This window comes from Molossus molossus, unplaced genomic scaffold (assembly GCF_014108415.1).
Source record: "Molossus molossus isolate mMolMol1 unplaced genomic scaffold, mMolMol1.p scaffold_m16_p_24, whole genome shotgun sequence".
NCBI classification, from domain to species: Eukaryota; Metazoa; Chordata; class Mammalia; order Chiroptera; family Molossidae; genus Molossus; species Molossus molossus.
The window spans coordinates 11394092-11419629 of record NW_023425360.1 but is presented as its reverse complement, the minus strand read 5'-3'; the positions used below and the strand labels follow the sequence as shown (position 1 = coordinate 11419629).

The following is a 25538-nucleotide window of genomic DNA, read 5'->3' as shown; positions in this document are numbered from 1 at the left end:
GGGTGATTCAGAAAAGAATATTAAATATCTTACTGGCAATTGAATTGAATAGTCATCTGTAAGGAAGTGTATTTGGATTTTAAATTTGTCCTCTTTGCTCAAATATCTTAACCAGGTTTGCCTTGTTTGGGGCTAAAATTGAATGGGATCCCGTATGTTTTTATGAAAGCATGTTCCTCGTGTGTGTGTGTGTGTGATCATGACTTGAGAATGAAGCCCAGAACATTGTTGATATTTCGATGCAAACACGATGTGAAAAGATATCATTGTTTAATCCATTCAAGTTTGTCTTTCCTGCTTTCCTCTGAAATAAAATAGGTAAATTTGATGGTTACTCTTCTGTCTACCAATCCTGGGAAGCAGGAGGCTGCCTGAGACACGAACCCCACCCCCACCCCCGCCCCCGCCCCCGCCCTGTGCAGAAAAGGAGCCTGAGACTCAGGACCACTCATGGTGGGAAGGACAAAGCCTGGAGCTGTACATTCCTGCAGGTCAACTGTGACGGTCCAGTGACCTTCGGGGTGGCTCCCCTCTCTCAGGCTTGGCCCCTCTCCAAACATCTAGACGTACGGCCTCAGGGCTGGGATGAGGGGCACCCCACAAGCCACGTGAATACAGCAGAAGGGCCTGGAAGATGAGGCGAGTCACACTGTCGGTCTGTTGCACGCCTTGTGGATGGCACGTGAGTGGTGCGGAGCTGTTGAGTCGAATTCCAGAACTTTCCCTGACACTACCCAAATCCCAGAACCTTCACTCGTATTGAAATAGTAAAGTCTTGAGCCTTACTCGTTTGTCTAAATTAGGAAACATTCCAGATGGAGGAAGGAAAAGCATTTCGGAGTGGTCTTGAGTTTAAAACTTCTGTTTCTTCGTTCTCTCTGGATTTAACCCTTGGGCTATTTGAGCATCTCTCCCTTTGATTATTATAGAATACAAAGAGACTCCCAGGTACCGTTTTTTACAGGTAACAAAATTCTCCTGTCAAGAAATGCTTTGCATGTAGACCCCGAGACCAATGAAGGGGCCCTGCTCTCTTTCTGGATTTTCTGAGGAATAAACTATCAAGAACATTGAGCATTTGATGTTTGCATTTGATTTTTTTTTTAATTTCTTTCTTTATTGATTTTAGAGAGAGAGGAAGGGAGAAGGAGAGAGAGATAGAAACATCAATGAGAGAGAACATTGGCCGCCTCCTGCATGCCCTCCTCTGGGGATCGGACCCACAACCTGGGCATGTGCCCTGATGGGGAATCAAACTGGCGACCTCTTGATGCATGGGTTGACGCTCAACCACTGAGCCACACCAGCCGGGCTGTATTTGATTTTTATGTCACAATTACAGGAAAGAAAACATAAATGGAAAGGTTGACACCCTGTCTGAGGACCAAAAAATCAGAAACAACCAAGATCACTGTGATCTATCAGAAATGAAGGGGACATAGGTGTTCCCTTGGCTCTGGGACAAAGCATAAAACCGTAGAAGGACTGACCCTGCAATTAGAGTGGACAATGAAGGGTCCCTAACTTGTAGAATTTCTAGGGATGTTTGAAACATGAGCTTGGGGTGTTCTTAGTTGAAGCCTCCCAGGACAGTCCCTTCCCCTTGGAGGCTGGCTCTCTTACAGGGGTGATTGGTCCCCAGATAGGAGCAATTTGTCCTGGGGAAGGAGTATTCTTTTTTCTTCCAAGTACCTATTTATATACCAAGACATTGAAAGTAAAAGGATGGAAAAGATAACACCATGCAAACAGAAACCACAGAAAAAGCAAGAATGCCTGTACAGATATCAAACAAAATAGATTTTAAAATAAAACAAAAGTTGCTAGAGATAAAAAGGAACATTTTCTACTGAGAAAATGGCAACCCATTAAGATATAACAATTATAAACATACACGGACCTAATAACAGAACCTTAAAGTACATCAAAATCTGGCAGAGTGAAGAGAAGAAGAATTCAACAAGAACAGTTAGAGACTTTCATACTCAACTTTCAATAATGGATTTTTTAATCTAGAAAGAACATCAGCAAGGAAGTGCAGGACTTGACCAATACTATAACACCTACTAACAGACGTAGGAAAACACTCCGCCCAACAACAGAATAATATTCATTCTTCTGACGTGCATTCGAAACATTCTCCAGGATGGATCATATTCTAGGTCATTAAATCAACCTCAACCAATGTAAAAAGACTAACATAATGCAACGTACATTCTCTGATCATAATAGAATAAAATTAGAAGTCAACAATGGAAAATAATACAATAATTAATAAAGAATATACTCTGTGTTGCACGTATTCAAAACTGTAAATGTACTTTTTCTCTGTCCTGTGTGTGGAAATTAAAACACCTCCTAAATAACCAGTGGGTCAAAGAGAAATCATAAGGAAATTGAGAAAATGCTGTCAGATAAATGAAAATGGAGGTCTAGAGCTGTAAACATCTATATTAAAAAAGAAATAGTTTAGCCCTGGCCAGTTTGGCTCAGTGGTTAGAGCGTCGGCCTGCGGTCCGGAGAGACCCGGGTTCGGTTCCCGCTAAGGGCACGTACTGCGGTTGCAGTTTGTCCCCGGCCCTGGTTGGTCGTGTGGGTGGCAGCCACTCGATGTGTCCCTTCACGTCGATGTTTCTCTCTCTCTCTCCCTTCCTCTCTCTCCCTCCCACTCTATCTGTACAAAAAAATGGAAAAATATCCTCGGGTGAGGATAAAAAAAAAAAGAAATAGTTTAAATTAATAACTAACCTTTTACATTAAGACACTGGAAAAGAAGAGCAACTACCTAAAACAGGCAAAAGGAAATAAATAAAGATTAATGTAATAGAGAATAGAAAAACAATAGAGAAAAATCAATGAAACCAAAAATTAATTACATGAAGAGAACAAAACATGGACAAACATTAGATAGCTTGACCAAGAAGAAAATGAGAGACACTCAAATGGCTAAAATCAGGAATGAAAGAGGGGACATTACAACAGAATTTGCATAAATAAAAAAGACAGTAAAGAACTATGATGAACAGTTGATTGTATACCAGTGAACTGTATGCAAGTAAATTAGATAACTAACATGAAATGGATCAACTCCTAGAAAGTTGCAAGCTACCAAAACTGATTCATGAAGAAATAGAAACTCTGAGTAGACCTATAACAAGTAAAGAGATTGAATTACTCATCAAAAAACGTCCTACTCACACACCGCCCAGAACTAGAAGTTCTTCACTTGTGAATTCTACCAACTGGTTAAAGCAGAATTAACACCAATCCTTCATTGACTCTACCAAATAATAAAAGAGGAGGGACCACTGCCCAACTCGTTATGTGAAGCCACTGTTACCCTGATACAATTGTTGACAGCGTTGTTATTTATAAAAGCCCAAAGGTAGAAACAGGTCAGTATTTACCCACTGAAGAATGGATGGACAAAATGTCGTCTCTCCACACAATGGAATATTATTCAGCCACAAAAAGGAATGACATATATGAACTTTGAGAACACTATGGTACATGAAAGAGACCTCACACAAAGGGCCACATATGATATAATTCCTTTTACAGGAAATATCCAGAAAAGGCAAGACCAAAAGGCAGTCAGCGGTTGCCTAGGGCTGAGGGGGAGGAGGGAAATTGGAAGTTGATAATAGCTAAAAGGTACAGAGGTAATTTTCTTTGTTGTTGTTGTTATTTTTTGGCAAAATGAAAATACTCTAGATTGTGGTAAAGGCCATTGACGTGTACACTTTAAATGGCTGGATTGTGTGGTGTATGAGTTATAGCTCAATGAAGCTGTCAAAAATAGCCCTGGCCAGTTTGGCTCAGCGGTTGAGCGTTGGCCTGCGGACCAGAGAGTCCCGGGTTCAGTTCCTGCTAGGGGCACGTACCACAAAAACATAAATAAATAAACAAACAAACAAACACAGCCCTGGGTGGTTTTGCTCAGTGGCCAGAGCGTTGGCCCCTGGACTAAAGGGTTGAGGGTTCGATTCCCAGTCAAGGGCATGTACTGCGGTTGCAGGTTCAATCCCTCACCGGGGGGTTGTGCTGGAGACAACCAATCAGTGTGTCTCTTTCACATAGATATTTCTCTCTCCCTCCCTCTCTTCTCCTCTATCTAAAAAAAAAAAAAAAAATCAATGGAAAAATATCCTCAGGCGAGGATTAATAAACACATAAATAAACAAATAAACACAAAAAGAAACATACCTTTATTATCACAGCCTCTTAGGGCTGTAACCAGCGGCCTCTGGCAGACTCCCCTGAGGACTGAGCCCGGGAAGCCAGCCCCCACCTGGAGCCCAGGCATCTCAGGACACAGCAAGCTGAGGTGGCCTCCAGGAGCATCGGTGGGAAGCTTTGAGGGTCCCTTCCCAAACAAGCATCATCAGGTCTCATTTGAAGGGCCACCCTACGCCCTCCCTGCTCCCATACAAAAGCCAGCCCTCTCCCTGGGCCTCCGATGGGGTTTCTTAGGTCAGAGATTTTTGAGGGGTGCGTCAGTCACCCTGCAATTGGTCCTGTTAGAGTTGACCTTTCCCCTTGGCTGCCTCCCAGACCTCCTCAAGTCCCCCATGCCCGTCCCATGGAGGGCTGACTGGTCACCTAATTGCTGATCCCCAAACTCACAGACGAAGGAAGCTGAAAGTCACCCTCTCATGCCAGCCGTCATTCTGTGGCCTCAGAAAAAAAGCCACCCACTGGCATCTGATTAGAGGGGCCACCACCCCACAAGGTGAACTGCTTAGTGACCTTACACCTCCAGAAAAACCCACTCGGTGGACCTCTTCCTCCCACTGGAGAGACAGTTCTGTGTGTCGGGGGAGGGGCAGGAGACCACCCAGTTAGCTCAGGGTTGCTACAAGCGGAAGCCCTGCTTCGCCAGCCCCCCACGTGCTCTGAAGCCGTGGCGAGAGCGTGGAAATGCAGAGGAGGCGACCGGGACCTCACATTGGTCAAGCTCTCTGAGCCTTTGTCTTTAGTGAAGCAAAACGCTGGATTCAAGAACCACAGGCGTCGAGGTGGTTTGATCCCGGGCAGCAGGAACTGAATCTGAAAATGCACCGAAAGATGAGAGTACACACGCAGGACGTGGCGTGGCCCCAGACCCGAAGAGATGCCATAAAGCAAGTCTGGGGTGCAGATCTTGGTGCCAGCCCCTGGACAGGCCCTGCGGGGTACTGTGAGCAGCGTGTCCCCCACTCAGGAGCGGCTCCACTCAGAGCCCAGGTCCCTGGGGAAGGCCCATCCGCCGGGCTTGGCTCCCACGCCCTGCAGGGTGTGGTGAACATCCAGGGGAAAACCCACGTGTTCCTACTGGAAGAAGGAGGCGCCATGGGCAGGCGGAAACCGCATCCACCTCGAACACAGACACGTGCGGATGTCGCGAGCAAACCGAGACTGGGAAGGCCCGTCCACAGACCCTGTCCAGCCGGGATGAGAGTGGCCAGTCTGTTAGCAGGAAGACTGCTGTGCTGGAAAATTCCTGTATCTCCGTAAGAAAGGCAGCCCGACGGGAATGTTACTCTTGGACGTGAACTTCCAGCATCAGCCTGAGAGTTTTCTTCCCAAACGCCTCGTGCCTGGGTGCGGTACACCCTGCTCCCAAACCCAGGCTTCTCCTGGTCCTTTTGACCCCAAATTATCCCAACATGAGCGCCGTTTCCTGGAGTGTAACCTGATCCCTGTCAGAGCGGAAAACAAGTGTCGCTGGGTCTGATGACATCACAATGTCACTGGGTTCAGTGATGTCATCAGCTTCCGGTTCAGCTCTGTCCACTTTCCTACTTCCCGACTGAGAGTTCAGGTCATTCCTAGAAATCCCAGAGAAGCTTTTTTGTCCCCTCAAAGAAATATTTGAAAATGACTATTGTAAAAGCGGAGAGGCTTCTAATCATGAGCTTGTGTTCTTGATGAGATATAAATGGTGCAGGCGGCAGAAATCCCAAGAGGGTAGGAGTGGGCCAGACCGTCTGCAGGAAGCAGAGAAGGGAAGGGCTGGGACACTGGTGTCATCAGCCCATTTTACAGATAAAGACACTGAGACCGTTAAGTATCTTACCTGCGGTTGTGCCCGTGGCAAGTAGAACTCAGATAGCACGCTCGTTTTGAACAATACAACCTGCTGCTACCGGGGCATGAAAAAGAACTCTCTTTGACAAGGACACCTACATAGATAGTCAAAGGTGGGACAAGGGGAGTCAGCAGGTGGCATTGCAAGGGACTTCAGTGCAGAGGGGGATTGAGAGGAGGCTGTGGTAACCCCACTCTCTGAAAGTGAAAGTTTGAAGATTTAAACACTAGAGCCTGGCTGGTGTGGCTCAGTAGAGTGTTGACCCAGGCACCAAGAGGTCGCCGGTTTGATTCCTGGTCAGGGCACATGCCCAGGTTGTGGGCCCGATCCCCAGTTGGGGGCACACAGGAGGCAGCCAGTCGATGTTTTTGCTCATCGATGTTTCATTTCACTAAATGCTGTAGTTGGTCAGTTTTGCTGCTTGTTTTGTTTGTTTGTTTGTTTTTATTCCCACCCAAGGACATTTTTTGATATTTTGTTCAGATAGAGTGGGAGGGAGAGAGAGAGAGAGAGAAACATCGATGTGAAAGGGACATATCGAGTGGTTGCCAGCCACACGACCCAACCAGGGCCGGGGACAAACCGCAACTGAGGTACATGCCCTTAGCGGGAACCGAACCGGGGTCTCTCCAGACCGCAGGCCAACGCTCTAACCGCTGAGCCAGACTGGCCAGGGCAGTTTTGCTGCTTGTTTTAAGTGTTATCTGGACCCATGCTGGCAGAGAAGGTAAATTCGGGAACTCAGCCATCTAAGACGAGGGTTTCAAATATGAAGGTGGTTTCCCAGGGGGACTGTGTGCAGAGTGTTGGCGGGCAGTGGGGGTGCTGCGGGGACCCTGCCTGGGAATAGCGGCATAGCTCACTCTTGCTCCCCTGCTCGCTGATGTCGGGCTCGGCGGGCTGGGAGGGACCCCCACTCTCCCTCACTCTGCCCCTGGTGAGCAGTGGCATTAATTACAGGGACTGGACAGGTGACAGGCCATCTGTGCCCAGCTCCAAGATTTTCTGGATACAAAGCTAATCCTGCACCCTGAGGGGTCAAGCCCTAACCTCTGACACCACCAATGTGTCCACTGTGGCCAAACAATGAATTCGCCTGGCCACACACACGCCAGGGAAGGAGGGTTACGTGTCGCTCCTGTTACAGTCATCTGTGTGGCTCCGTTATTCCTTGGTTTATGGTTCCCCTTCTTTCTCCCATTCTCTTCCCCACAAGGGCAAAGCCCCACTCAGCATGTATTTGTAAAGCACCTACTGAGTGCCGGCTGGGCTCTCTCTCCAGAGCCCAGCTGCGCCCAGAGTCGTCTGAACTGACAGACGGATTCTTGTGGACGGGCGGGGACAAGCCTCAGCCATCCCAGAATTCTTATTCTCTGTGGTCAGCGGCACCGTGTCAAAATGGGGGTTCATACTAGCCCCGTGAGCACTTACCCATTGGGGGACCCATCTGGCCTGGACAGATGCCCCATTACAAAGGCTGGAACTGAGAGGCTGGTTGGGGAGCCTGGCATGAGTTCGATTGTCCTGTTAAATCAGTCACCTTCCCCTAGTTCAGTCTGATGGGCTTTATCTATGCCCTGGCCTGCCCCTAGCCCACCTTGACGTGACCTTGACCTGACTCTGACTTTGATCCGCCCCGACCCCTCCCAGTAATGCATCTCTTCCCATCCTCTCAGCATCAGTTCCTACAGAATCACTTCCTTCCTCCCCTTGGCCAGGCTGTACCATGGCCTGGCTTTCAGTAGACTTGCCTTAACGTTGGGAACAAAGGACCATAAATCCTTATGATGTCAAGGCCCCAAGGCACACAATTGGTTCGGCTTGGTAGCCAATCAGAAAGAGTGAAATGCCCTCCGTGTCGGACCGGGGGTTATGGATCACGGCCCCGGTTGAGGTAATCATGGGTCAGGCCCCAGCGGCACCACGAGCTGAAGGCGAACGCACAGGCACATGACCCGATCTTGCTGTCTATAAATTGGGAAATTAGAACGTCTCTCATGGAAGTCTTGAGAAGATGAGGTGAAGTAATGCCTATAAAGTAAGCACTCCGTGAACGCTAGCCAAAACCATCATCACTGCTCAGCTACAAAACTATATTAATGATAAACATCAGCCAGCTGTTGAACCCCAGCGTTTTATGGGTTATCCATCATTTCTTAAGACGCTGCGCACACACACACGCACACACTCACACATGTAACTCCGTGTATAACTACCTAACTTAAATAACCTTTGCTTGTATTTCCCAGGTAATAAAAGGTTGGGGGAGGGTCCTAGGATATGCCAATGTTCCCTTCCTCGTCAGAACAAGTATATATAATTTATATGTATTTCGGGGTACATTGAAAGAGCAGAAAGGTCCCGAGTGGTTCATTTCTCACATCCTGAATGTTGCTGAGCTCTGGATTTGTGAACCTCAGATAATAGTATCGGCAGGATGGGGGCAGGACTTGGGGAGGGAAAGGGATTACGAGAGGGTTTCAGGGTCATTGACACCCCAAGATCGGGTTACGGGCCTGGGGTGTGCCTGGAAGTTTGGCAGGTGTGTGGTGTCCAGGGGGCTCCTTACAGACGGGGCTGGAACAACAGTGGGAAGTTGGGGTGATGACCGTCCATTGGATGGGGGTGAGTGAGAAGGCGGGATCGCGCCCCGCTAACCCGAAGTGGATGTAAATCCCACTGAAGGAAGGAGACTGGCGAATCGAAGGACGTAACTTCCCAGAGGAGTTGTTCGTGGTGAAGAGCAGCAGGGGGCGCCGTGGCGGTGCGAAGGTGCCCTGGCCCACACCAAGCGCACGGCTCAGCCGTGTTCTTCCTTCCGTGACTCAGTCCACTTCCCGGGAAGGAGAACACGTTCAGTGACCCCCGCCTGCCGGGCTGTCAAGGAAGACAAAGGGGGACCCGAGGGCCTGCCACTCTTGGAGAGCGGTCGCCCGCCAGACGTGGCTCGGGGGTCCGTTGCGCAGCACCTGGGGTCCTGTGAACCCCCGGGCCCGCTCTGAGTTTCTGACTTGGGAGCCAGGCAGGGACCTGAGCATCGCAGGCCAGCCAGTGCCTCGGCCCCACTTGCCCTTGTCGCTCAGGAGTGTGGCCAGAACAGGAGGCGTGGGGGAGGGGCCCGGGCTTGAATCCTGCGTTGATGCAGGGACCCTCCAGTGGAGGCCAACCCAGGACGGGAAGGCCGCCAGGGATGTTGCGTTCGCTGAGGACTCGAAGGCCCAGAGCCCAGGCCTCTGGGGGAGAGGGCGCTGGAGATGGGGAGACGGTCACCCAGGTCCATATCCTCTGCTCTCGGAAGATAAAGATGCCTTGAGAGGGTCCATCACGCAGACTTGAACCCAGGATGGAGGAGTCAGTGCCGAACCCCTGGGAAGCGATGGGCGCCCGAATCCTTTTGAGCCCTCCACCGTCCGGAAGGGGGCGACTGAGCACGCACCCCTCAGCTTCTAGAGAGCAGGAAGGTCAACGCAGAGTCAGTTCTGATCCTGCAGCGAAAGGAACTGTTGATACGGCTCCGCTGGGAGGGAAGTTTCAGGAGGTTAGATGTCGCCTCCATCCCCACGGACAGGCCGGAGGAGGCACGAGAGGGGAGGCACAGGCAGGACCAGGGAGCCACCCGCAGCTTCAAGTGGGCCGGACGGGAAGGTACGAGGCATCAGGGAAAGGGGCGCATGTCAAGGGCAAGTAGGAGATGGTCGGAACCTCAGCCAGGCAGGCTGAGTCCTGCTTACGGGGACTCCACCAAGACAGCCTTCTGCTGTTGATTAGAGGAACGTCGACGTCCTCTAATTAGGGAAACTGGAAAGGAGAAGCCCAGCAAGACCAAATGCTGCTTCGAGTCACCGCTGCCTTTCAGCAGGGTGACAGGTAGGATAAGCCCACCGTGTGGCAGCCACGGAGCAGAAGTTGAGCACGAGCCGCAGGAAGCAGCGTGCGTCCAAGTTCAAGAACAAAGACTCCACCGCTGGGGTCCCGTCCCAGCTCCGCAGTCACCGCGGGGGCACCCCAACCAGGCAACTCAGCCCCCCTGAAACAGGGAGGCAAGAGAGCACCCACCTCGGGAGGCCGTCGGGAGGAGACTGAGTCAGAAAGACTCAGTTGCTGAGGACCGTTCCTGGCTCACAGGAAGCGCTCAATATGTCATTTTTACGATCACTGTTATCATGATTTTTTTTAGTTGTCCAAAGCCCCATTCCAGGAGGAAATTCAATCCAGGATGTTACAGAACTCCACAGCTGTCCCCTCCAAGGCTCTGCTGGTTGGCTCTGTGACACAGTGGCCAGAAGTCTCAGGTGGGCTCCAGCTTCCCACGTGGATTCACGGGCAGGTCCCAGGAAGGCAGCCTGCTGTCGACCCCTCGCACACCTGAGGACAGGTCGATAGTTTGGACAGGTGGCTCGTGTGTGCCCCGAGCGAGGGCGGGGGCGGGGTAATGGGAACACTGCGTGCCTGACAGACAGTGTTGTTAGGGTGGTAGGTCAGGTCTGGAGCTGGGAAACAGCTCCGTCCAGGTCTCCTCCATTCATGTCCAGGAGGCCCTGGGGGTCTGTCTGTAGCTCTGCCTGTGGACTTTGTTACCATCCGATCAGGACTGCTCTGGGCAGGGCTCCATGGTGGGGCCGGCCGCGGAACCAGTAAGCTGCACTGAAACTCCTGGCGGTGAAGTGGTCGGAGTCCTCTAAGAACGGGGTCACCCACTCTGCCCTTCCTCGCTTCCCTTCCCCCCACGCTCCTTGTCATTTCAGTGAGTGACACACAGACCCCCAGGTCTCCATCGTCACAAGGGTGCGAGTGGTGTCATGACAGAACAGCAGACCAGCAAGGAGGGTATGAAACTGAGGGTTTTATAGCTAGCAAAACTGTCCTTCACGGATCGAGGCTTTACACATGTACTTTTGAATATGCAAGAGTTCAGGAAACTGTGCCCATGAGTCCTTCTTGAGGAATATTCTAGACCAGAACTCAGAAAACTATTCTACAAAGGGAAAATATTAAATATTTCAGCTCTGCAGGCCCTACACCCTCTGTCATAACTACTCTAACATTGCAGCACAAAGCAACCAGAGACAATATATAAACAAATGGGTGAGGCTGTGTTGCAATAAAACTTTATTTACAAAAACAAGTGTCAGAAGGGATTTGGCCCTGAGGCCATGGTTTCCCAGCCCTTTGTGATGGGACACTCTTCATGTAACCAGGGTGACTAGGGACACATTGGTAAAGAGACTGATGGTGAACATTTTAATATGTTTAATTGTAGAGCTAAAACGTAAAGCAAATGTGGAGATAAGAGTATGTAACCATGAAGATATAATAGTTATGAATATGTATGCCCCAAATAATAACGCAGCAACTACTTATGTAAATCCAAAACCACAGGAGATTCGAGATGTAGGTAGAAACTTACTGGGTGCAAGAGACATTAACACACCACTCTTTTTTTTAAAATATGTTTTTATTGATATTTTAGAGATAGAAAGGAAGGGGGAGAGAGAGAGAAACATTGGCTGCGTTCTGCACGCCCCCTACTGGGGATGGAGCCTGCAACCCAGGCATGTGCCCTGACCAGGAATCGAACCGGGACCTCTCAGTCCATGGGACGACGCTCAGTCCACTGAGTCACACCGGCCCGGCACACCACTCTTAATATAAGACAGATTAACAATTTAAAAATGGGCAGAGGAGCTGAATAGACACCTCTCCAAACAGGACATACAAATGGCCAAGAGACATATGAAGAAATGCTCAACATCACTAATCATCAGAGAGATGCAAATTAAAACAACGAGGTATCACCTCACACTTGTCAGAATGACCGCCATCAACAAATTATCAAACAAGTGTTGGCAAGGGTGTGGAGGAAGAGGACTCTAGTACACTGCTGGTGGGAATGCAGACTGGTGCAGCCACTATGGAAAACAGTATGGTGTTACCTCAGAAAATTAAAAATTGAATTGCCATTGGACCCAGTGATCCCACTTCTAGGAATATACCCTAAGAAACCTGAAACAACCCTCAGAAAGAATATATGTATCCCGCCCTGGCCGGTTTGGCTCAGCGGTTAGAGCGTCGGCCTGCAGTCCTGAGAGACCAGGGTTCGGTTCCCGCTAAGGGCATGTACCTCGGTTGCAGTTTGTCCCTGGCCCTGGTTGGGTCGTGTGGGTGGCAACCACTCGACGTGTCCCTTTCACGTCGATGTTTCTCTCTCTCTCTCCCCCTCCCACACTCTATCTGAACAAAAAATAGAAAAAATGTCCTCGGGTGAGGATAAAAAAAATAAAAAAAAGAATATACATATCCCTATGTTCATAGCAGCACTATTTATAATAGCTAAGATCTGGAAACAGCCCAACTGTCCATCAGTAGACGAATGGATAACAAAGCAGTGGTACATGTACACAATGGAGTACTATGCAGCTGTAAGAAAGAAAGATCTCTTATCCTTTGAGATGACATGGAGGGACCTGGAGAGTATTATCCTAAGTGAAACAAGCCAAGCAGAGAAAGACAAATATCACATGATCTCACTTATTTGTGGAATATAATGAACATAACAGTCTGAGGAACAGGGTAAACCCAGAGACGTGGAAGTAGGGTACAGACTGACAACCCTCAGTAGAGGGGTTGGGGCGGGAGGGAAGAGATAAACCACAGAACTTATATGCATATACACATAACCAATGGACATGGACAACAAAGCCGGTGACGGGGGTGGGGGGTGGGAATGGGGAAGAGGGTGTCAATGGGGAAAAAAAGGAGAAACATCTGTAACAAAAATAAATTAATTAAAAAAAAAAAAGACAGATCAAGTGGCAAGTAGATAAAAAATAAGGAAAGATGTAAAAGACCTAAATGATACAATAAGGAAAGTTATATATAGCAGACCTTACATCCCAATAACAGGTCAGGCACCTTTGTTCTCAAGCACAGGCAGAACATTCACAAAATCTGATCATGTGTTTGGTCACAAGGAAAACATCCATAGGTTCCGTGAAATAGAAATAGCACAGGCAGTCTTCTCTGATCACTGAGCAATCGAGTTAGAACTTCATACCAAAAACTTTTTGCATTTTTTTTAAGTGCAAGAAGTTCCCTCTCCCCGGATGTAGAAATACACAGGATACGGCAGCCACATTTGGCGGTGGCTGAAACCTAAGGATTTCCACTGGCATTAAACTCAGCCTGAGCATTTAAAGCCGTTGCTTCATTCACTGATTCAACAGGATTTAACTGAGCACCTACTCTGTACAGATGTGGAGTCCGACTGAGGCTCACCTCAGATAAAGAGGTTCCAGGATCCTGTTTTTCAGAGAGTCCTTTGGGTGGGGCTGACCGACGGAGACAAAGCTTGAGACCTTTGGGAAGAGCCTGTGTCTGGGGACACGGGACAAATGTCCTCCTAGAATTTGTGCAGGTATATCATAGCCCCAGGACGCAGTCACGCCTGGGCTGGGTGGAGTGTGTGGGAGAGCCCCCCCCCCCGCCCCTTGCTGTGTGACCCTGAGCAAGTGACTTCCCAGGAGCCTCCTGTTCCTCATCCATTCGGGGATCACGAGAAGACGCAGGCATGTAACATCTGCCCATGGAAGGGTCCAGTTTGTTTCATCCTCCCTCTTATTGACTTGAAGCTGGTCGGGTTATAACGGGAGCACGTATTCGTCGAGGCCGAATGCTAACAAAACTCTGGCCAGCTGGGTGTGCGCACAGCAGGAGAGGAGGGTTACGGGTGAGAGGCTGGCTACTGCTGCCTCATGAAGAACAGTTGAAAGGCTGTGTGCACTGGAAGACTCAAGAGAGACCTTCTTGCCTCTGTGCCTTTCCACCCTGAACGCATCACCATCTAGAGAACAGGCTAGCGTAGCCTACAGCACCGGGCACAGTGTAATGAGCTCCCTGTCATGCACAGATCCGAGCAGTCTTTCTGGTCTTCTGAATGCATCACTCATCACCTCGGACTCATCCAGGGCTTCGGTTTCTTCCCTTTGGAAACCATCCAAAACATGGACAACATTGGCAACCACCCAAACGGCCAACAACCGTGCGCGCGTTGAGTAATTTGGCTCCATCTCCACGCCGGAGTGTTACGCAAGCTTTAAAAAATTAGCCCGGAGAAAAGGTTTTCGATCACGTAGGACTTGCTTCTGCTACAAGAGTGAAGTGAGCAAAATAGAGAGTGATTTATTTACAGTAAGACTTCAGGGCTGAAGAAACCATGTTTAGGGGCGAAAAAGATAAGGAGCGTGTGTGTTCTCTTTGGTTCTCTTGTTTTGTGTTTTCTACAGTGTGTATGAATGATACTTAGCATTTCTACTAAGTAAGCAAAAAATACGGCGATCGAATACATTGCTAAAATGGTGAACGTACAGACAGATTCCCTGGAGTCCAGCACAGAGGTCGTTCTAGGAGGCTTCACGACACCTCTCCGTTTTCTTCATGAACAGCCATGGGATCAGATTTTTAAAAAATGCCTGTTGGATCCCCAGCAACCACAAGGCTCTTTCGAGAAACTGTTCTACACCAGAGCTGGGACGAAATCCAGCACTTGAAGGCTCGTCCACGGCAAAGTGTGGCCAGGCCTTTGGGGATGGAGGAGAGACGGGGCTGGACTCTGCATATTTGATGGCCTCCACAGTTCTCTGAATAAAATGTTCTTCTGTTCACCTCAGAGCAGAAACGGACAACATGCAACACTGGAGGAGGAGGGAAAAGATTTCACAAAACTCAAAGCAACGAGATGTAGAAAGAAGTCTCTTCTCTGAGGTTCTTGAAGGTGGAGTGGAAGGTGGCCAGGGTCCTGTGTCCCTCTTGCTGGGAAGTCCTTCAAGCCCAATCAGAAGGAAACACCTTTGCTTAATAGATACACAGGAAATCGTTCTTAACATCAAGGAGGAGAGGCAGTGTTCTAGCGAAAATAGCTCGTTCCGACACAATACTTTTTTGAATCAAAATCTGAAAGGCATGCAGGGTGACTCAATACCCTGGACCTACGAAGGCCAGAAATAAGATGGATTTCTTCCCTTTCTGCTTGGAGGACTCATGGACATGGTTTCTGTAGCTTGTTAGCTATTAAAATTATTAACAAATTATTATTTCCAATCGACAGTGGTTATGGTATTCATTATTTCCTCCCCTGCCAAGACTGTGCAGTTGACTCTGAACGTGAATTACCCCAAGTTTCTAAATAGGTTTGGATGAGGTTCGCTGACTCTGGCCCAGCAAGCTACTCAGGGCCGAGTGGCCAAAGGTCCCCGCTCCATAATTTATTGGGAACTTAATGGAGACTAATTATTGTCTCTCATTCGCTTGCCCGAGGAACATCTGCCGAACATCTGCTGTGACACCGTGTGGTTGGGATGCTTGAATCGTTCTGGGAAGTGCACTAAAGGGCATGAATACTTTACTGTGGATGTATCCACTGTAACTTTTTATAGGGAACTCCTCGTGGTTTTATTAGCCCGCAGTGTTAATATGCAGTATCGCTCCAGCGTGCCGGAGCCGGGGCTTGGGGTGTATTCAGAACACGCTGCCTCCGTGCACCCCACCCCGAGGAGGAGGCGTGCAGGCTGGGAAGGACGGGGCAAAGCTGATGTGGGGGGGAGGGGCGCAGCACCTGGTTGAGCCAGAAGGGGATACGCAGGTGATAACAATGCCATGTATGATCGGGTGTTGGCCCAGAAACCAGTAAGTCGCGTGTCACAGATGGACAAATGGAAGCCGGGGAAGACTAGGGGGCAAGGGCATCGGAGACTTTACCTGTGAGCCTCCTGGGAGGCTCTGGGCTGGAGCGAGGTGAGGATGGTCTGGGAGAAACTGCCACTCGGACAAGGGGAGTCGCAGGAGAGCCAGACGTGGGGAGGGCACACCGGGGACCTACTGAGGAGCTCCTGGGGGGCAGGCCCTTGAGATCAGCCCAGGGAGGGAAAGGGGGGTGTACCAGGCAGGGGGAGCAGTGTCTCATCTCCGGGTGACGAAATAGCAAACGCCACAATCTATCCTGATTATCCTTTTACTTAGTTCAGGGTCTTTGTTTGTTTATTTGTTTATTTTTAATCCTCACCCGAGGACATTTTTCTGTTTATCTTCAGATAGAATGGGAGGGAGGGAGAGAGAAACATTGACATGAGAGAGACACATCAACCAGTTGCCTCCTGTACGACCCCAACCAGCGCCTGGGACAAACCGCAGCTGAAGTACGTGCCCTTGACCGGAATCAAACCCTCTGGTCCATAGGCCGACGTGCTCACTGCTGAGCCAAACCGGGCAGGGCCCAGAGTCTTAATTTTATTTGCTTGCATACATTCCCGACAACGTCTGCAGTCCTTGGTTGAATTACGGACGAGCATGGGCTGAAGGAACGACTAAATGACCAGACGGGGCCTTGAATGCCAGGCCCAGGGCGGGGAGGACAGGAAGCACGAGGGAGCCATCGAAGGTTCCGGAGGAAGAATGTTGCATGACTGAGGCTGCGATAGAAGCACACAGATGACTTGGGAGGGGAAAGCAATCACGTGGGGAGCCAGCTGGGAGGCTGCTGGCGCCCCAGCCAGGAGTGGCCACGGCGAGGGGAACGAAGGCAGATTTGAGAGCCTTCTGCGTGGGCGTGGCTCGGGACAGTCCCAGCTTACCTCCGGACCTGACCCTGCATGGCTCATCTCTGGAAAACGAGGGCCCCTGGACTTCAGCAGTGGGGGGAACGGAACGGTTTGTGACCTCAGCCACCCAGAACCAGCGGCGAGGTGGGCTCCTGCTGTGCTCTGGGCTGTCCGCCTCTCAGACCTGGGGCTCCCGGGGTGGAGGTCGTGTCCCCTGCATCAAGGTACCCGTGGAAACCACGGCATAGGTTCAGGGCTGCCAAAAATATTAAATAAAGATGAGCCATAAGAGCAAAAGAGCCAAACTGGCCCACGGACAGGGCCGAGAGACACAGAAGTAAGGCAGGGGCCACGGATGAGCTAGAAGGCCGGTGGCAACGGCTCCCAGCTCTGGGGACGAGGGGGCAGGAAAGGTCAGCGGAGTGGCTGTCAGCGTCAGGCTGTGTGTGAACTCGGGACCGTGAGGCCAAGCGGTGCTCACTGGGCGCCCTTGTCATTTTAGTCCGTGCAAGCAGGCAGACACCGCAGCGCCCGCCACTGAGCAGGGCGAGGGTCCTGTGTCGCTAGCTCTCTCGGGCCCGGATGTTTGTCACCCCTGAGACATTATAAGTTCACAGGGGACATGATCCCTTACCAGCCACGGCCAGCAGGGCCCCCACTTCCAAAGCCCAGCATGTTAGGGGGCACCACGGGTTCAAAATAGACCACCAGCATCACCTGGGAGGTTGTTGTCGGGGGGCTGGCTGGCTCCCGTCTGCTCTGGGGACTCAGGGCGTGCCCTGGCAGGCGGGGTTCAAGGAGCAAATGGGAGGCTTGTCCCTAAAGGTAGCCGTGGGTGGGGAAGCGGGCAGGACTGCAAACCCCTCGCAGAGCCAAGTGCCGGCAGCCTCGTGGGACGGCGAGCTCGGGGCGCACTCAGCCAGTTCTCCAGGCGGGTCATCTCGGAGCCCGGCCTCTGCCCTCTGGGGACAGCGGGCCAGGCCTTGTCCTCCGCTCCCTTCTCCAGAAGCGGGCTCGCTCTGGCTCTGGAGAACTCCCCCAGGAACACTTTCGAGGGCTGTTGTGAAATTCTAAGCATCTTCGTCGCCGAAGTGGGCCTGCGGTTGCGGGTGGAGTGTTGGGGAGGTCGGTCTGCGGCACAGTTTCATCTTGAATCATTTTCTGGGGCTGGGCAGCCGGGCAGGGGTCCCTGCTGGTGCTCATTAGGGCTCTGGGTGTTCTCTGCGGCCGGCGTGGGTCAGGACGTCGGGGTTCGTTGCAGACCGGCTCCGCTCACACAGGTGTCTCGGGAGAACGTGCCGCATTATTAACCTGGAGCGGTCTTTCTAATTGTTTTCGGACAAAATGTTTGGGACTCATCTATTAAGGCAACCAAAACACAAGCTAGTGTGCACACACGTGTGTAGGGGGTGTGTGTGCACACGTGTGTGTGCAACAGAAGCATGGGGACCAACGCAAAGGAGACAGCAGTGACCAAGTGCCCAGGTGGTGAGCAACGGTGCCAAGTGGCCTCTTTAGCTGAGAGTCAGCGGGAAACACACGTGGCCACTTGGGCTCAGGTTCGTTCCCGGCACAGTGGCCCCCTCCGAACACTGAAGTGTGACGTCCCGGACTGGAGGCCGGGGCTGAACCCACAGCAGACCGGGCTGGGCCCACACAGGTGTCTCAGGTGTTCAGAGATCATTTCCAACATTTTAAAATCGGGACGTTGCACCAAGACTCTGGGTTTTCAGCTTTACTTTTTATTTTTTATTTATTTATTTATTTTTATCCTCACCCGAGGACATTTTTCCATTTTTTGTTCATATAGAGCAGGAGGGAGAGAGAGGAACAGAGAGAGAGAGAGACATCGATGTGAAGGTACAGACAGAGTGGGAGTGAGAGAGAGAGAGAAACATCGATGTGAAAGGGACACATCGAGTGGCTGCCACCGCACGACCAACCACGGCCGGGGCCACACTGCAACCGAGGTACATGCCTTTAGCGGGAACCGAACCCAGGTCTCTCCGGACCGCAGGCTGACACTCCAACCGCTGAGCCAAACCGGCCAGGGCTCAGCTTTACTTTTAAAAGGGAAGATGTGGAAACAGGTGACCCACCAGGCAGCAGGGGGCCGGAACCCACGGCTGCCCCCGAAACTGGCCCTGTGTTCTCAGTGGACCACAGTCACCATCACTCTGTGGCGACAGCCAGTCCAGGACCTGACTCTGTATGTACGGGCCGGACGCTGACCTGTGTGAGGACTTTTCCTATAAAATGTTTCATACCTACAGAAAAACAGATGAACTAAAACACCCGCGTCCGAACCGCCCGTTTGAACAAACCTCAGCGGTTGGACTTTACTTCACATCTTTTGAGGAATAACGTAGTGCAGAGCCATCGGAAGCCCCTTGGGCCCCTCCCCGGCCAGCCCCTTTCCCTGCCCCGTCGCTGTTTTCTTCCCATTTCACACCCCTTAGGCTGGCGACAGCCGGGAAGGGAGACAGCAGAGCTAGGTCTGGGGACGGAGAATTTGGACCTGCGTGGCCCTGTGGGAACGCAGGATGTGCGGCTACTTGGAAAACAGCTGTCCCTCAGGTCGCTGAGCACGGAGTCAGCATGTGGTCCAGCATCTTCGCTCCTTGGGACGTCACCCGGGTGTCCATTGTAGCGTTATACTCCTAAGAGCCCAGAGTGGGCTGATGAATAGAATGTGCTCCGTCCACACCGTCGGATGTTCTTCCAGAAGAAGGAAGTGCCGCCTCATGCTACAACATGGATGACCCTTAAAGACGACATGCTAAGTGACCTCCGGTCAAGAGGGCCGAGTCGGTCAACGCTGGGCTCACCTCCTCCCACGACCCCATCACAGTTACGACGAAATCGTGCAACAACCACCGTTCGGAAGCACCTGAAGACCTGCTGAGCGCCCGTCTATCCACGGGACTGCTCCCTACTCCACAGAAACTGCGAAGTGGCAAACCCAGCCCCGAGGAACCACGCGCATCCACCGAGGCCAGTCTGTGGATACAGGAAACAGGGCAGCGCTGGCCGGGGGCTGAGAGCGATGGGTGGCGGGTACTGGGAGGTGACAGCCAGGGGTGTGGGGTTCCTTTTGGGGGTAACGAACGTGTTCTCAAATGGGTCGTCATGGGGGTTTCGTAACTCTGTGAATATATTGAATTGTACTCTTGCCATGTACATGTAGGGCATGTGGATTATATCTGAAGAAACTATTGAAATGGTTCTTCCACAAAGTCCCTCTCCTTCACCCTCCTTCAGCTTGGCCCTCACAGCACTGGCCCCCCCTTCTCCCCGAGTCCCTTCAGGTCAGCAAGGTCCCTGTCCCTGTCCCTGGATCCAGGGAATGCTTGGCAGGCCTCGTCCAACCAGCCTCTCCTGCGGCCCTTGCCGGGTCCTTCCGCCTCCCGAGCCTTGCTGGTCGCCCCTTCTCTGTCTCCTCCAGCACCTCCGTTCCTGATCCGAGCCCAGGTGCTTACACCCCATCCTCTTTTCTCCCGGTGTGAGCCCCGGGGTGAGTTCTTTACCCTTGTTCTCTGCCAGCCCTGTGACCCCGCCCCAGACCACACCCTGAGCTCTGAAACTGCACCTGCAAACCTTCCCAACACCACTCGGGCCGGAGCCCCCTCGATCCGACCCTCCTGCCCCAGCTGGCTCCTCTCCCGGCGTTCCCCTCCCCCCACAGCCGAGGACTGCGGGTGTCCATTGGCCTGGCAGAGTCCTGACCTGGACCCTAGCTTCCTTTGTCTTCCTGACCCCCTGTACCCCAAGCTCTGTCAACACCACCCTTTCATAGGATCATGGCAGGACCTGTTTTCTGTCTCTCCACCGCAGACTTGATGAAAGCCCTCATCCTGCCCCAGAATGCGTGGTTATTGGAGACACACAGGCAGGCCCCTCCAGCTGTCCTTCAGGGCTGAGGACTGGCCACGCCCAGCCCAGCAGCTGCACCTCGCTCGCTCTCCGGGGCTCCGTGGGCGGGCTCTCTGCATCAGGGCTCTGCGCTGCCGCTGGGGTTGGCCAACGTCCCCCTGTCCTGCAGGACCTAACTCGGGCTTCCTTTGCTGCACAGCACTTATCAGATGCTAAAGAAATTCTCTGCTGATATGTTCCCCTGGCTCCTAAGGGCCACACACTTGCCTGGGCCTCAGGAGGGTGAGGCCACCGAGCCCAGCCCCGGCCCTTGGTTCCCAGCTTGGCGCACAGGTGGCCCCCACGTGTGTGGGGGACGGAGAAGCTGAGGTTAAACAAAAGGAACCTTCCCCGGCGCTGTGCTCTCTTCAACTTTCCCCCGGAGCTCCTGGGACTTCGGGGCTGCTTCCCACCCTTTTTTATGTTGTGATATTTGACATGTGGCTTATTGGATGCTATGCCTGGAATTTGCAGATGCTCAGAAAATTACACACATGCATCCTGTTTCCTTTGGTTCATTTCGCTAATGTGGGGACTTCCTGGCACACAGATGGGCACAGCTGAGGGCTCCGCCGGCACCAGATCTTCCTACGGACGTGCTGTGGGGATGGATGGACTTGGCCCTGACCCCACAGACGGGGCGGCTGTCGCCTGGGCACTGTCGCGTCGGAATACAGCATCTCACACCGCTTTGCACAGTCCAGCTTGTCGGAAAGAGCTGGCTACAGCGGGGTTCCCTTTCTGGTTATCTAGACCTGGGGTTCGCTTTCTCTCCAGCGTAAAACAACTGGCGTGGAAGAATGCGATCCGAAGACGCCAGTGTTTCTTTGTGACAACTAAGTCACGTCTCGGCATGTTCCCCTAGCCCTTGGCCCGTTTACATCTCGGCCAAATTGAGATTTGAATAGAAACTGGATTTTGAAGAGTCGTTGAAATGTGTCGGAACAGTGGACGGGATGGGTCTGTGGTTGGCAACATGACGGCCCCCAGGGACGCCTGTGTCCTCATCCTTGGCGTTTGTGAAACTCTCAGGCTGCATGTCAAAGGGAAGTTCGGGTTGAAGATGGAACGGAGGTTGTACGATGGGTTGAATTGCGTCCTCCCTAAAAGATGGTGAAGGCCGGCCCTGGCCGGTTTGGCTCGGCGGTTAGAGCGTCAGCCCTCGGACCAAAGAGTCGCGGGTTCGATTCCGGTCAAGGGCGCGGACCTTGGTTGCATGGGTCCCTGGCCCTGGCCAGTGTCCTGCAGGAGGCAGCCAATCGATGCGTCCCTCTCACGTCGATGTTTCTCTCTCTCACTCTCTCTCCCTCCCTCCCACCCTATCTGAAGATAAATAGAAAAATATCCTCAGGTGAGGATTAAAAAATATAATAATAATAATAAAACACGTCAAAGGCCTGAGCCTCAGCATCTCAGAGTGTGACCTTGTTTGGAAACGGGGTCAATGCAGAGGTCATTCGTTAAGATGAGGTCATACAGAAGCCCCCCATCCACTCTGACGAGTGTCCTTATAAGATGGTCTCGTGAAGACAGAGACAGAGATCGGAGCAACGTACCTACAAGCCAGGGAACCCCAGAGACTGCCGGCTGTCACCAGGACCAGGGAGGGAGGCGCGGAAGAGACTCAGAGCCCTCAGAAGAAACCACCCCTGTGACACTTTGACCTCTGTGAGCGGACACTCCCTGTGGTTTTCAGACACCCAGGTCGTGGTACTTTTCCGGCAGCCGGAGCAAACTCACGCGGGTTTCCAACCATCTGGCCTTACCCGAGAGGCTCTCCTGGGCTTACCTGATGGTGCAGCGGAGTCACAAGCGTGATTTTGTGGGAGAAGGACTCGCCGACGTGGCTGGCTCTGCAGAGGGGTGGACGGCCCACCAGCCGGTGAGTCGGGCAGCGTCTTGAAGCTGGAGAAGGCAAGAGGACGCAGCTTCCGGAGGGTTCGGAAGAGCCCCCCCTGCCAACACCTTGCTTTCAGCCTGGTGAGACCCGTGTCAGCTTTGCCACCTCCGAAGTGGAAGATCAGTATCGTTTTGAGCTACTCCGAGCTGATGGCAGTTCTCCACGACAGCAGTGAAGAAGAACACAGGGCCCTGGCCGGGTGTCTCCGTTGGCTGGAGCACCATCCCGAACACCCAAAGGTTGCAGGTTCGAGTCCTGGTCAGAGCACATACCCGAGTTGCAGGTTTGATCCCCAGTTGGGACGCATACAGGAGGCAACTCCACGTTCTTCTCGCATATTGATGTTTCTCTCTTTCTCTCTCCCTCCCTCTTCCTCTGTCTCTACAAATCCACTAAAAAAGTATCCTCAGGTGATGATTTGAAAGAAAGAGAATACAGGTCTCTGGTCAAGACCGAGCCGCTGGAAGTACCTGGTCACAATGACTGAACTTAACGTAGGCACAGAGGAGCTGGGTCTGTATGGACAGACCCGAGGCCTCCCGACTCCAGAGGGAGGGGGATGGGCGTCCCGAACCCAAGGTGTTAATGGTGGCTTCCTGGAGAAGTACAGTTTTACTGCTTTTAGGAAGAGCTGCTAAATCAAACTTGGCTAATAAATGTTGCTCTTAAGGTTTTTAAGGGACACGAGTAAAGAGAAAAATCAGGCTTAAGTTATAATTGCAATAGACTTTTTTTTTCTTAATAATGGGACTGTAGTTTTCTTCCCAGTTCCTGGGCGTGCAGTAAACGGCACTGTGCTCTGACGTCCAGTTGCACCAGGTCCCGTAGGTGCCCCTGTGTCCTTCCAGCCCTCACCTTCGCCGGGTAGCAAGCCTCGAACCCTGGAGACCTGGCTGTTCTGGGTGCTCCTTCTATCAGGTTGTGTTCCACTTCTGTGGGTCGTTGCTTTCCTGCCCGCCGCTGTTGGAAGGGTGCGATTCAGGGGGCGGGGCTTGTTTTGGCCACTGCCCCGTCGTCAGAACCTAGAATATTCCGAGCAGGGGTGGGAAGGAGCTATTCAGCTGGAAGTGGAGAGAGGGGGAGGTGGGCGCCGTCCGTGTCCACTCAGAGGGCCCTGCCTGCGAGAACGCAGACATTTCTGAACAGTGGGTGATCCGCTGTGGCTGCTGTTGGAACTCGGCTCTGTCCCGAAGAAGGAGGACAGACGGAATGGTCATCATAGCGGGCCGTCCGAGCGGAGCCCGTCTGCCGGGTGCTGAGCCCTGCGGAGCGAGGCGTATTTGAGGTTCGTGCAGGGACCGGAGTAGGAGGGACTTGCCTAGTGTCCCCAGAAGGGCATCCAAAGCTTCATTTGTGTCCTGCGGAATCCTGAGTCCCAAACTTCTCAGATTCTTTCCAACGCCTGGAGACCCACAGGGACTCAGAGAGTGGGGTCACTGGAACATTGGGCAGGTGGGTGACGTTTTAGGGAACACTTTTAAACTGGCCGCCTTCGGTAGCTGAGTCCTCAGGAGTGACAGCCCCCACTCAGGAGGGCCTCCCACTCTCTAGAATGCTGGGACCCCCTGGCCCTGGGTGTCCTTTGTCAAGGGCTGTAGCAGTCAGCTTTGGTGCGGTGACAAACAGCCCCGTGACCGCTGAGGTGGTGTTACAGTGCTCACTGTTGGAGCATCCCCTGCACGGGACCTGCTGTTTGTACAGCAGAGGCAGGACACCAGGGATGGCCAGGCCACACAGTCACACTCAGAGCTTCTGCTGGGACACGGCCAGCGTCCCGCCCACTCGCTCCCTATGGAGCCACGTGGGCGATGCAGTCCCACGACAAGGGGAGTGACCCGTTGGGGACCACAACTCAGTCTGCTGTGGGAGTGTTGTGCGCAGAAAGGTGTCCGTGCCGAGAAGCCCACTGAGCACTCAGCCCTCCTGCCCCCTCTGAGCCACGGGGATTATTTCCACCGTCTGCTGTAAAGTTCCCTGCGTCCGTCTTCCTCCCTCGTTCCACAGGCCCAGGTCCCAGGGTCTGTGCGGAGGGCCCTCTGGGGGAGCTGGCTTCTCCCCCGCTTGTCTGACTGTCTTCCCTCCTCCGGGCAGGTGGGTGGCAGGCCCGTGGAGCCCCTGCTCGGCGACCTGTGAGAAGGGCATCCAGCACCGGGAGGTGACCTGCGTGTACCAGCTGCAGAACGGCACACACGTCACCACGCGGCCCCTCTACTGCCAGGGCCCCCGGCCGGCACCGGTGCAGAGCTGTGAAGGCCAGGACTGTCTGTCTATCTGGGAGGCGTCCGAGTGGTCGCAGGTGGGTGCCGGGGCCTCTGGCCCTTGTCCGCGGGGACCCCAACATGGTCCCTTCCCCGCATCGTGTTTGTGACACGTCTTTGTACATCACGGTCCTCGCCAGCGCCCCGGATGAGCTCAGCGCTGCATTCTAGCGCACTTACTCGTAAACTCCATCCAAGATCACGGCGTGGCTAAAAAAAACATGCGTCGTGTGTTATTGCTAATGGAGAGGTTTTCGATAGTAAGTACCCCAGTCCATTTATTTTCTTATTTATTATTTTTTTGTCCTCACCCGAGAGGATATTTTTCCATTTTTAGTTCAGATAGAGTAGAAGGGAGAGAGAGAGAGAGAGAGAAACATCAACGTGAAAGGGACACATCGAGTGGCTGCCACCCGCATGACCATCCAGGGCTGGGGACAAACTGCAACCGAGGTACATGCGGGAACTGAACCCGGGTCTCTCTGGACCGCAGGCCGACGCTCTAACTGCTGAGCCAAACCGGCCAGGGCTATTTATTTATTTATTAATCTTCACCTGAAGATAGTTTTCCATTGATTTTTTTTTTTCTTTTATTCCTCACTCAAGGATTTTTTCCCATTCATCATCAGATAGAGTGGTAAGGAGAGAGAGAGTGAGAGATGGAGAGAAACATCGATGTGATAGAGCCACATTGACTGGTTGCCTCCTGCACGACCCGACCAGGGCCGGGGACGAACCACAACCGAGGTCCGTGCCCTAGATCAGACAACTCACTGGTCCACGGGCCGATGCTATAACCGCTGAGC

General features: G+C 52.2%; 1 protein-coding gene across 1 annotated transcript in view; it reads left to right on the top strand.

Moving 5' to 3' along the window:
- ADAMTS17 (ADAM metallopeptidase with thrombospondin type 1 motif 17) overlaps positions 1 to 25538 on the top strand; it is a 213310-nt gene that overhangs the window by 172081 nt on the left and 15691 nt on the right. Inside the window, exon 19 of the mRNA XM_036278118.1 lies at positions 24566 to 24770. Coding sequence (XP_036134011.1) covers positions 24566 to 24770 — 205 coding nt within the window. The remainder of the gene's footprint in view (positions 1 to 24565; positions 24771 to 25538) is intronic.